Source organism: Mesitornis unicolor, unplaced genomic scaffold (genome assembly GCF_000695765.1).
Source record: "Mesitornis unicolor isolate BGI_N332 unplaced genomic scaffold, ASM69576v1 scaffold8451, whole genome shotgun sequence".
In the NCBI taxonomy this organism is placed as follows: domain Eukaryota; kingdom Metazoa; phylum Chordata; class Aves; order Mesitornithiformes; family Mesitornithidae; genus Mesitornis; species Mesitornis unicolor.
Genome location: NW_010165754.1, coordinates 22,129 through 34,696, shown reverse-complemented (window position 1 = coordinate 34,696; position 12,568 = coordinate 22,129). Strand labels below are relative to the sequence as shown.

The 12,568-nt window shown below is 34.8% G+C and overlaps 1 protein-coding gene across 1 annotated transcript in view; it reads right to left on the bottom strand.

Annotated features, from left to right (window-relative positions):
- Nucleotides 1-1,639: 1,639 nt before the first annotated feature.
- The window catches only part of WDR27 (WD repeat domain 27), a gene marked incomplete at both ends in the record, with an annotated part of 32,565 nt that continues 21,636 nt past the window's right edge, over nucleotides 1,640-12,568 (bottom strand). The window contains 4 exon segments of the mRNA XM_010194743.1: nucleotides 1,640-1,761; nucleotides 2,064-2,161; nucleotides 6,724-6,857; nucleotides 7,451-7,572. Of these exon segments, the coding sequence (XP_010193045.1) occupies nucleotides 1,640-1,761; nucleotides 2,064-2,161; nucleotides 6,724-6,857; nucleotides 7,451-7,572 (476 nt within the window).

The following is a 12,568-nucleotide window of genomic DNA, read 5'->3' as shown; positions in this document are numbered from 1 at the left end:
GTTTAGTGGGTAAACAGGAAGGGTTGGACATAATGATCTCAGAGGTCTTCTTCAACCGAGCGATTCTGTGATTCTGTGACATGAATTTCACACATTGCCAATTCTTGCAAACAATCTCTAGAATGGACAAAAAAAAAATTTAAATCAATGTCATTACATTGTAAGTTATATGTACTTGCTTACAGCTGCTGCTGTCCAAAACTAGAAATAACAGAAAGCCATGCTGTTCACCTATGTTTCTAAAGTATCCTATGTATTTAGTAATTTGCTAAGAGGTCTTTCTCACACTTAATCAGAATCTATCTTTCTTAGTGTTTTACAAGACCTTCTAAATAGATTTTATTTTGTATTTATTTAAAGAATAAATCTCCTGATTGTCCCCACTTACTGTTGGCCAGGTAGAATCACAAAGCAGTCTTGGAACATGGGAAATTATTTGCATGAATCTAAACCAGAAAATGCACTTCAAGAATATATGTAGTAAAATCACTAAAAAGCATTCATTCCACAAGACGAGACTAGGGCTAGTCGAAAGGAAAACCTCCATAAATTTTGTTGTGTAGGCACTGGACCTTCAGCACCAACTGCTTCACTCCACAGATTTACTTTTTTTTGCACCAGCACTCCTTACTAGCTAACCTTAGATTCCAATATGTTTCACACTTTAAACACGATGTAATTTACATACAGCATTCTGCATATTTTTATGTCTACAAAATATTTTAACATATTAAGTTAATGGAAATGCACTGAGTTATATTTACTCTAACAGTTTTAAACTATACAACTGCAACAAAATAGTTGATGTGGAATTTTCTCATTGACTTATCTAAAGTATTAATTTCATATAAAAAACAGAGGGCCTTGATCTATAATTTTCCCCAAAACTAGTCAGTTTTCTTTGCTACACCACATACCTTTAGTTTTTTCCCCCAAGTGAATACCTGCTCACAGCTTTAAAGTTTTTCTTGATTAAATGACCTGAAGCCACTAAGCTGACAAAGCAAAAAGAAAAGCCAGTTAAGCCTGTGTGTGTTACATATAGTACTGAAATAGCACAATTTTAAGTGTTTTACCAGATCACATCTCTCAGGAAAACCCACAATAAGTTATACAAAAGTAGGAATAAGGAACTGTTTTAAACCCACAGAAGCAAGGTCTTTCCAACTAGGAATGAAGAACCACACACCACCAAACCTAATGCAGTAGGCCTTCTAGCATGCATGGTATCATAAGACCTCCAAACATCCAAATCAATCTTCAAGTAAAAAAAAGAGGAAGGATGGGAGTTTTCAGGTCATCTGTTCTATTGCAGCACTGATCAATTTTTTTTTCATTGCTGTTTCTGAAGTTTTAGAACAAATCAGATGACTTCAGATTCCACTTTCTAGAAGAACAGTTACATAAGGAGAAGTTCCTCCTTAACTTGGTAGCTTGCTCAGTCATTCTCACTGCTCCCTGCCTTCCACTAGAGGACAAATGAGATCTGGGTGCCTTTATCACACAGACTATGACCTTGCCCATACTCCCCAGCATATAAAAATCTCTATTGAGTACTATCAATTATATTTTTAGCCTCCAATTTCTTTGTTCATGAAGTTGTAGTGGTACTACAAATAAAATTCAGTAAAGTATCTACCTTATTTTGGCAAATCTGATGAACTGATCTAGTATGAGCTTCTGGTATCACTGCTGCACTGCAGGCTGCATTGAGATCAAAAATTTCCAATGCCCAGTTGCTGCCAGCTGTAAGCACAATATCTGTACAGTTCTCTGTGTTAAGGTTAAATTGTTCTAAAGGAACAAAAACATATAGATAGATAAGACAACAAATAAATAGATATCAAGACTGTGTTGTATTTAGTGCTCTATGAACACTACCAGAAGTCTTACAATCCTAAAAATCTTCTGTCCAAGGCTGAAGTTCAATACCACAAGAAAACCTGCATTTTTACACTAATAGAAAAAGAGCACTAAAGAATCAAATGCTAATTACTTTAACTGAAGTTATTTCCATGTCATTAAGTCCAAAAAACTATGAAAATAAGAAATACAAAGGATACAAGAGTAGAAATCATTTACTGCTGAAAGGCTGGTAATCTCCATTGTTGAAGCCATGGGAAATTTCTGTACCAATTTGCAAACACTTCTCTGTTTGTATCTGCAAAAAAATTATCAAATGAATGCTAGTATTAATGAAATAAATTATTATTTGTGGCCACCAGTAAGCTCCAACTGGATTCACAAAGAAAACCAAAAAGCTTTTTTTTCTTGCAAAAAGGTCTTGCAAATGCAAAGACCTTTTTACTCATTGCTGAACCCCGTTAAAACACTTGGCAACAAAACTCATTTGGACAGAAACATATTGGTATACCTAGGACAGTTCTTTCATCAACATGAAGCACTAAAATAATCCTGTATGTATACTGAAAATGTTGAAGAGAAAAAACAATCTGTCAAGTACCTATGATCAGAAAGAAGAAATAACACTAGTTTCAGTATAGCATTTCATGTGCTGATTGTAGGGACAATAAGAAAGAAAATGAGGAGAAAGCAAGGAAAGAATAATTTCCACTTAGATGGGAACAGAAGAAGAGGGTGATCATACACTGTTTCTGTTGCTGGAACACTATTTTCTCCTTTTAAAACTCAGTTCAAATTGCTCATGCTGATTATTAAAACAATACATAAAAACTATAAAAATGAGATAACAAGCCATAGATATTTTGTTAAGCTCAAATTCTTACATTAATTAAAAGTAATTAAGAAATAAAGAAAAAAACTGAGAAGCAAATAGTTACACTTCATATCAGCATGCACAACTGCTCATGAGAGTGGAAATTCAATAGCTAGTAATTTTGGAGAATGTAAAGAAAATTGTATAGGTTGTGAAAAATTTTGAGATTAATCACAGAAGAAGTCAGGAGTACTGTATCCTATTCCCAGAACTGCAACAGATGTCTACTATGGTATTTGTAAATAAAGATATATTTAAATAAGCCAATAAGGAATAAGCATTCTTTTTTCTTATTTCCACTTCTCAGTTTCACCTTTAAAACTGAACCAATATTTAACCATTTAATTAATTTGTTGTGATACTTAGCTAATTAATACTTATGGGGAGTTCTCTGAAAACTCTGCACAGAGAAACAGTGGTAAAGCCTCATGAAGTCCAGCAGGGCCAAGTGCAAGGTCCTGCGCATGGGTTGGGGCAATCAACCACACATTCAGGCTGGGCAGAATGGATTGAGAGTAGCCCTGAGGGAAAGGACTTGGGGGTGTTGGCTGATGAGAAGCTCAACATGAGCTGGCACTGTGTGCTTGCAGCTTAGAAAGCCAACTGTATCCTGGGCTGCATCAAAAGAAGCAACACCAGCAGGTCGAGGGAGGTGATTCTTTGCCTCTACTTCACTCTCAAGAGACCCCTCTTGCAGTACTGCGCCCAGCTCTGGGGACCCCAATATAACAAAGACATGGAGCTGTTGGAGCTAATCCAGAGGAGGGTCACAAAGGTGATCACAGGGATGGAGCACCTCTCCTTTAAGGCCACGCTGAGAGACTTGGGGTTGTTCAGTCTGGAGAACAGAAGGTTCCAGGGAGACGTTATTGTAGCCTTTCAATACATAAAGGGGACCTACAGGAAAGATGGGGAGGGGAGCTTTATCAAGGAGTGTAGTGATCGGGTAAGGGGTAAAGGTTTTAAAGTAAAAAAGGGTAGATATAGATTAGATATTAGGAAGAAAGTCCTTTCCAACCCAAACCATTCTATGATTCTATGCTTCTGTGGTATGATTTCTCATTGTACAGTCTTTACTACTGAAATACATTAGAAATCTATTTGTTAGTCAGACTGCATTGCCATATCCTTCTAATTAATGGTATAAGGCATGCCTTGCGGTTAGATCTAGGGTCTTTTTGAATCACTTCCTTTTAAGCATTCTTCCAAACTTGACTCAGAAGGCAGAATGAAAGAGTTGTGAGAAACAAAAGAAATGATGCGATGTTCCATAAAAGAAAGAAATGCTGGGAAATGAACTGGAGGGAATCCACTGGAAAATGTCAAAGTAAATTAACCTTTAAAACCTTTTTTTAATAGATATACATAATCAGGCCTCAGCCTGGTTTGTGAATTTGTTGTAATGTCTCAAATCGTGTTTGGTCTTTTGGCATTACACTAATACACCAGAGAGTTCAATTGCATATTTTTGAGTTAGTGTCAATGCATCAAGAAACGCTGAGAGCATGGCAGTAACAAAATTCTGCTGTAAGCACAACCGTACATACTTTAACAGCTTTAAACCAGGATACTTTATGCTTCTAACAAAGCAATTGGAGCAACAGAGAACACACAGTGACCAAGTCCTTGTAAAGCTGCTTGAGTGAGTTCTACAATTGCATCAAGTTCCATGCTGCCTTTAGTTTCTGAACTAACTAGCTTAAAAGTAGTTCAAATGTATCTTCCACAACAGTAACTGCAGTATGGATTTTCTTCACGTTACTGGATACTTTCCTCTGGGAGGCATGGCTGTTTGTTAAAAGAAAAAGAAAAAAAAAAAAGAAAAAGGAGATATCTAGAACCAGCACGTTATATACTCAATAATAGTGCCTTATTAAAGCCAAAGACCACACTAATTGCAGAAAAAAAGTATTTTAATTAAATCTTAAAAGTGAAAAATAATCAGAAGAGGGAAGGATCTAAAAGATCAGAATATTGTTTTCCATCTTCTTTTTCTAAGTTCTTCCGTGATTGCCTGTATAAATTTTAAGAGTTAAGAATGGTAGGAGAGAAGCAGTTGCCTGCCTCAGTTTACAAATATTACTTGTTTACACTATGAATAGATTTCATTAAAAACTAGGAACAGGAATCACTTTTCCTGACTTCCAGGTTCCTCCTGTACTATTATACTTTGCTACAGGGTAAGCACTTCAGAACATGAGATCTCTGTAAAAGCAGTTATGAGAAAATAAAGTCAAGGGGAAAAATATTTTTAAAATAACTTGTGACTGTATTTCAGTATTTTCATTTTATTCTATTAGTTTGACCCTCTTAATGTGATGTATATACTATAAAAATCAAAGCAGGAAGATCTGTATTCCTTTGTATATAGTTTTCCAGACTATTTACTATATTACCATTTCAAATAGAGTACATGATTAAGATAATATGAATAAGAGCAATAACAAAACCCTCCATTAAGGATTTTGACCAGAACTAGAAGGCAAAGAATCACAGGTGACAGGATCTTTTCCTGTCCTCAATCCACGAAAGCACTCCTATTCAAAAATGTATTTAAGACTGTGCTTAGTGTGTTTTTCTGTGCAGTGGCAAAACTAACAAGGAAATAAGCAACTTTTTCGTACCTAAGGTAGCAGCCCAATACTATTTAATATAATGAACAGAGAGGACACACCATTCACACAATCAACTAACAGAATCCAGTGTTGTAATTCTGTGTGTCTTTCCACTCAAAATCTGAAGGCATAATATCAGACAAATATCTCTGCAAGGTTTTTTTAAAATGTTATTGTGTTTAAACATATACATATGTACATGTGTATATGTATATATATTTGAATATAATTAATTCTCATATACAAAAATACTGCTGAGAACCAGCAAGAGTCAATGAAAAGCAGAGAAACTTAGTAAAAGGATACAAGGACAATTTTAGCTCCATTTATAAACAAAATTAACAGAAATCATGTATTAGATATTTAATGCAAGAACTGATTCCAAGTTGGAAAGAAGGAACCGCAGAATAATAAACAGAATAGTATTAGTAAAAAGTGCATGAAGGATGCCTAACAATGAAGAAACACAGGGACAAAATAGGATAATAAGAAAAGTAATTAGACACTATATATCAGTTGAAAAGTCAATGAAAATTATGAAACTTATCTATTTCCATTTAACAGAGAAGGAAGAAAACAGCCGCAGCATGTTGGAGTCTCTGAAAGGAGTATATAGAAATATTCCCTCAAGAGAAAGATTTACAATAGCTACTCATAACTTAAGACATTAATGCACACTAAGATGTAAACAGGCAGAAGGAAAGGCTCAGAAGGTTCCAAATGTAAAACTAATAGTAAAACAGTATTTGCAGCAGTTAAAGTATGCACTATAAAACTTATTTGACATTTATTTTCTTGTTATGTCAGAAGCGGAGCATCTCCCTTATGAGGAGCGGCTGAGGGAGCTGGGTCTCTTTAGTTTGCAGAAGAGGAGACTGAGGAGAGACCTCATTAATGTTTATAAATATTTAAAGAGTGAGTGTCACGAGGATGGAGCCAGGCTCTTCTCGGTGACAAACAATGATAAGACAAGGGGTAATGGACACAAACTGGAACACAGGAGGTTCCACTTAAATTTGAGAAGAAACTTCTTCTCAGTGAGGGTGACAGAGCACTGGAACAGGCTGCCCAGAGAGGTTGTGGAGTCTCCTTCTCTGGTGACATTCAAACCCTGCCTGGACGCCTTCCTGTGTAACCTCATCTAGGTGTTCCTGCTCCGGCAGGGGGATTGGACTAGATGATCTTTTGAGGTCCCTTCCAATCCCTAACGTTCTGTGATTCTGTGAAAAAAGGTATTTTTTACAATTAGCTCTTACTGTTTATTCTTCTTTTTACTTCTTGTCCCTCAGCTCACCTCACCACCCCCCAGAAAACCCCAGATCAAACAGTACAAGTACTTTCATCATTCTATTAATGAGAAATTTTACTCACCATTTGAGGTCATCCTTGGTTGTGTCTAGATGGAAACTTAATAGTTGAAATTCTGCTCCACAACACAGCAATATAAATGCATCTATAAAATAAAACTGTGCAAAGCATACAGTCTTATGGAACTTTTCTTTGCCCTGAAACACAAAGTAAATTATTAAGAATGGATTCTAAGATAATGAACATTTTTTTATCTGTGATTCTTGTGTTAAGATACAGTCTCCCTGTTAACCTGATCATAAGCCAGAAGGTTAACCTACTATGTAGTGGCCCTTCCTATTTTTGACATCTGATAATCTTAAAATAATTTTTTTCATTTTATTTAAATTAGTTGGCAGTAAAGTTAATAATATCTTTAGTCAATTGAATCTAATACAGTCTAGCCTCAAACTCTAAAACTTTCATTTGAATTGGGGAGTAAACTATAAAGTCAGGCAGAGCTGAGCCAATGAAAATTGTATGTATGAAGCAGACTATAAAACCAAAACTTCCAGACATGTCCACTAACTTTGTCTACTAAGGTTGTTTTTTTCTTTTCATAAATTGTCATGATAAAGCCTAATTTAAGGCAGCAGAGACCACCCAGATCATAGTACCAGTTGGAAACACCAGCACTCAGTATCTCTGAAAATCAGGCTGCATCTTCCCTCTGCAGAACTGTTATATGGAAGTAGATGAAAGTGCAAAAGAGTGTCCTCTGTGAACCAAACTGACAGAAGTTTCTAATTACCAGAATTAGGGCAGGTTCATTATTGCAGACTGACCAGACCCATAAAGTTCTGTCTTCTGCTGCAGAAACTAGCCACTTCTTGTCATGACTCCAGCCAAGACAGTTAACTGCACCATCATGGCCTAATAAAAATAATAATGGAAATACCATAAAGCCCGTTTCTTGATTTTATACATACCTCCAGGGTTAACTGTATTATTTTAATATAACTATACACAATATTAAAATAATTTTTAAATACAGGCTTCAAGTGGTTGGATTAAAACAGGTAAGAGTAAACCAGTTATTAATCTTTTTTCTTCCACCAAAAAACATGGAAAAGTATCTCTCATTTGTAATTAACATTAACAAAATTAAATAAGGTCAGAGAAATACCAAGTTATTCTACCTGAAATGTCATATGCATTTGTATGACACTGCCTCCATTGCTATAAGGGAGTTTGTATGAAGATGTTATAACAAATATAAAAGACATTTATCTTTTACACATATTCATATTCCAAAAGAATAAAAACTATTATCTAAATTTTCTTCAGCTTTTTTCAATTTAGATTTGACTTAATTAGAGCTATAAAATAGTTCTAAACAAATGTTTAAAAAGCAAAGAAATAAAACTCCTTCAAGTTAACAACAAAAACACATTCACAGGTCTTTACTGTCACAGTAATATTAACAAATTCTATCTATCTACACACTAAACTGAATTAGAAGCACTGTAGTGGTTATACACTTGTCATTAATAGCATGTCTTGTTGCTAAGAGTTGTAATTATGGTCTTTTTCATTAAATACTAACTGTCTCAGAGTTAAGTGCTGAATTGGATTAAAATTATTTCAAACTGTGGCAAAAAAACTCCACAGAAGTCTGACCATCAATTCCTAATGCTTCTAATAAAGCTTCTAAGGTCTAGAAAAGCTGTCTGATGCACAGATGTCCAAACATCAGTCTGAAAAAGGCTACTCAGAGAGAGATATTCAGAGGGTAATTTAATCTGATTTTGTTCTCTTGTTGGTAACAGAGTGAAGAAAACAACCATCACTAACAACTTGGCTACCAAATATTCGAAAGTGCAGCTGGGATGGTTAAAGTCCAGAGCCCTATGACTTGCTACTGTACCCAAAAGGCAAAATAGGGTGGTCATCATGCAAGGCCACAGTGTTCTGCATGTGCTTGTGAGCCAGTACTTGGCTCATAGAGAGGCTCAAAATCTGGCATCTAAGCCTATAGTGTTGATGATCATGTGTTATTTTGCTCTGACTAATAGGCTGCCCCGAGTGTTTTACGCTAGACTTTTGTCTTTGCCCATCCTGAATAACAGAGGGTTGGAAGTCCAGAAAAATTGAAGTTACCCCACTGGAGCTTGTAAAGACTGTTTTATCTTTTGTCATGGGCCTTCAAGAAATGTACTGGTGCAGAATGGTTCAGCCCAAAACAAAATCCTGAATCCCAGGATGGTTACTTTGGCATTGAAGACCTTTAAGATCAGAATCACGCTTGATATGAGCTTTGAACGTTTAACTTCAAGTGCTTAGAAACTGATTTTACAGAGCTGAAAAGAGCCATATATTCCAGAATAAGACAGTGTAATTGATGGGATGATGCTTTAAAAGGAAGGCTACTCAGATCCAGAAGCATTTTATCACATTTGACTTTGTTGGAGTTCAATGTTACAAAGCACAAAATACAAGCAGTTACAATATAATCACCAATCTAATTTATCTACAGACAATGATAATTCTGACTGTATTTTTTCAGTTATTGGAAGAAAATTTTCAAGAAACATCCTTGAAATTCAATTTTAGTAAATATATACTACGACTCCAAAAGGGAATCTGAGTATTATATTATAATGAAATTCTATATTAAATATGATCTGGAAACCACTTAAGACCTTGCAAATAGTTGCAGTACACTATTTTATTCATTAGGCTTCTATTACTGAGCTAGCTGCTTTCGTGAAAACACAATGAACCTGCCACTACAGCAGCTTGTGCAGGACTTTCTCATTAGGCAGAAAAAACGTAATTGCTTGTCTAAAAATCATAGTCAAAGCATTATAAACTCCAGTTAATAGCCAAAAGTTTCTACAGGTAACAGATTTTTCCAATTTGGTGCCATACAGTTAAAAACAAGATTAGATATTCACAAAGACAAAAAGAAAAAAACCAAAATTCAAAAGCTAGAAACATCATCCAGAAGCTAAAATTATTAATTTTATCTAAAATTATAATGATGATGATCAAAAAGGTCAAAAAAGAAGAAAATATGTCAAACAAAATTAACAAACTTTGGTCCATATTATTCTAATCTGTCCAGATGAAGTCTGATGAATTTCAGCCTTAAAAAATTCAAAGTTCTTATGCTGCCCTCTTGTGCACATTTTCTCTTTAGTCAACTGAAGTTTTACACTAAAAATTTGATTGTTTAAAATTACAGGAAGACTAATGAATTTATCTTTGCAATTAAGATCTTATAGGACATTATGTATAAAAAGTCTTATAAACAAGATATTTTAATTCCCATTTACCAAATACCTGTAGAATTTTTACCAGAAAACTACATAAGTACTGGATAAGTACATATGTAAATACTATACTTATTTTATTCCCAACACAAAGATTTATTTGGGGGCTTTGGTTCTGCAAAACCATTTGGAAACCTTGAATTATCTGCATTAAAGAAAAAAAAAATCAAAAACAACTTACCAGAATATACAAAACAGTTTTTTAAAGTGGTAAGGAACATGAGAAACTTTAGGAAAATCTGAGGTTTGGAAAACTGAAAAACCCATGCAAAAAGCTTAAGAATCCCTGCACTCCAGATCCCTCAATCCCAAAGCACAGTGAAGGAGATGCCAGCTGGCTTGTAGGAGGTCAGTAAGCTTCGAAACAGGCATTACTCAGGGTTCCCCAGTCCTGAAGCACATTGAGAAGGACAGCAGCTGGTTTTGTAAAAAGAACATGCTGGCTGTAAGTCTTTGAAAGCTGGCCAGCATTTTCTGCACTTCACTATAGGACACAGACACCTGAAGAGCCAGCACTGAAGAGGAATTGTCATGGTTTAACCCCAGCCAGCAACTAAGTACCACGTAGTCATGCACTCACCTCCCCTCACCCCAGTGGGATGGAGGAGAGAATCAGAGGAAAAATAAGAAAGCTCTTGAGTTGAGATAAGAACAGCTAAATGATTTAAATGAAATTCAACTTCAAATTAAAAAAAATAATAACAAAAATTATTATTATAATGACAACGATAAAACTGTAATGTAATGAAGACAACAAAAAAAGTAAGAGACAACAAAACCAAGAAAAACAAGTGATGTAACAGCTCACCACCCACCGACTGACACTCAGCCAGTCCTCAAGCAGTGATCATACCCCCCCGCTAACTCCCCCCAGCTTATATACTGAGCATGATGTCTTATGGTATGGAATATCACTTTGGCTAGTTTTGGGTCAGCTGTCCTTGCTGTGTCTCCTCCCAGCTTTTTCTCTACAAGAAGAATTATGAGAAACTGAAAAAGTCCTTGGCTAAATGTAAACATTGTTTGGCAACAACTAAAACATTGGGATGCTAACACATTCTAAGCACAAATCCAAAACAGGCTCACATTAGCTACTATAGAGAAAATTAACTCTCCCAGCAAAAACCAGCACAGGGATACAGAACTACTTAAAACTGTAACTGAGCACTTCAAGGAACAAAACTGAATAAATTAGACTTATAGCAAAATCGCTGTTGTTAGGCCACTCCTCTCTGATAGTGCACTATAAAAAAATTATTTTTGATAATCAACTACATTCAGATGTCAATGCTGCCTTGAAATTGAATTTTTTTAACAGAATAGATAGCATTGCCATTTCTGAGAAAAGTTTTACATTTCCATTGATTGCAGCTCTTAATAAGAGTAACGTATCATGGTTTTTAATTAAAAGAAAAGACATTTACTATGACACTTCAAAACCAAAGACATCTAAAGTAGAAAATAAATAGGTAATTTCATTATCATCTCTGTACAGAAGAACTACATGAATGAAATAAGCATGTAACTGATGGTTTGTGTTTCCTACTCCCTTATAGTACAGTATCTGAAAGTTTCACATTTATGTTGTTTGAAAAGCATTACATTCATAGGCTGCATTATTATGCTAGTTAAAGAACCCTGAGTAGAAAGTAGTTTACGCTTCTTTTCAGACTGTGCATCATAAAAAAGGCATAGAATAAAGAATCAAGGGTATCAACGAAATAAATCAGGTAGTTGTCCAGAATCTAAGAAAACTGATAGATCAAAGCAAATTGTTAGAAGAACAACTTACTTTTTTCATTTTTAAAGCAAGACAAACAACTTTTACTTAATCTCTGGCATCATCAGAAAAAGCTTCTTTGTAGTAGCATGTAGTTAGTGCAGGTCGTTTTACTCACAATAAATTAGAATGCATTTGCAGAGTACTGGAGTATTTTAGGGAGCTCTGAATGTTGAATTAGCATAGGAATCTGAAATCTTTATCTATACATCTTAAAATACATCTTACAAAATCATCATATTTAATTTTAATTCATAGAAAGACAAAGCCTTTTGTTACAATGTGTCAAAACCTAAGTACTCTTTCCTTCATGATTTACAGAGTAACGAACTAAGGTTTTCTTTCAAATTTAGAAACCTCTAAATTCTAACCTTTTTTTTTTTTTGCTTTCAAATATGTCTACTTACATGACTATTTTTTCTTATTAAAGTTACTGTCAGTATTGAATCATTGCTTAGATGTTATTTAGTATGTTTAGAGTAGCCTTGCTTCCAGAAAAAAAATACTTTAATGCTCTTCAAAATAATTTACATTTTATCTTATTCAGATTACTTATGGAGGATGTGTTAATAATCTGAAGAAACACAGGGCACAAATTCATTTAAGATGCTGTGTTCCAAATACTATAGCAGTACTGTATCATTACTTTTATAGATGCCTGGAACAAGTACGGGAAGGAAACACAGAATTTTGGTTAATTCCATTTTTTATAAATCCTGATCTTTAAAACAATGTTAAACATATTCTAGATATATGGTCCCTTTGGACAAAACTACTGCTTTTGTTCCTGTATTACCTAAATAACAAAATTATG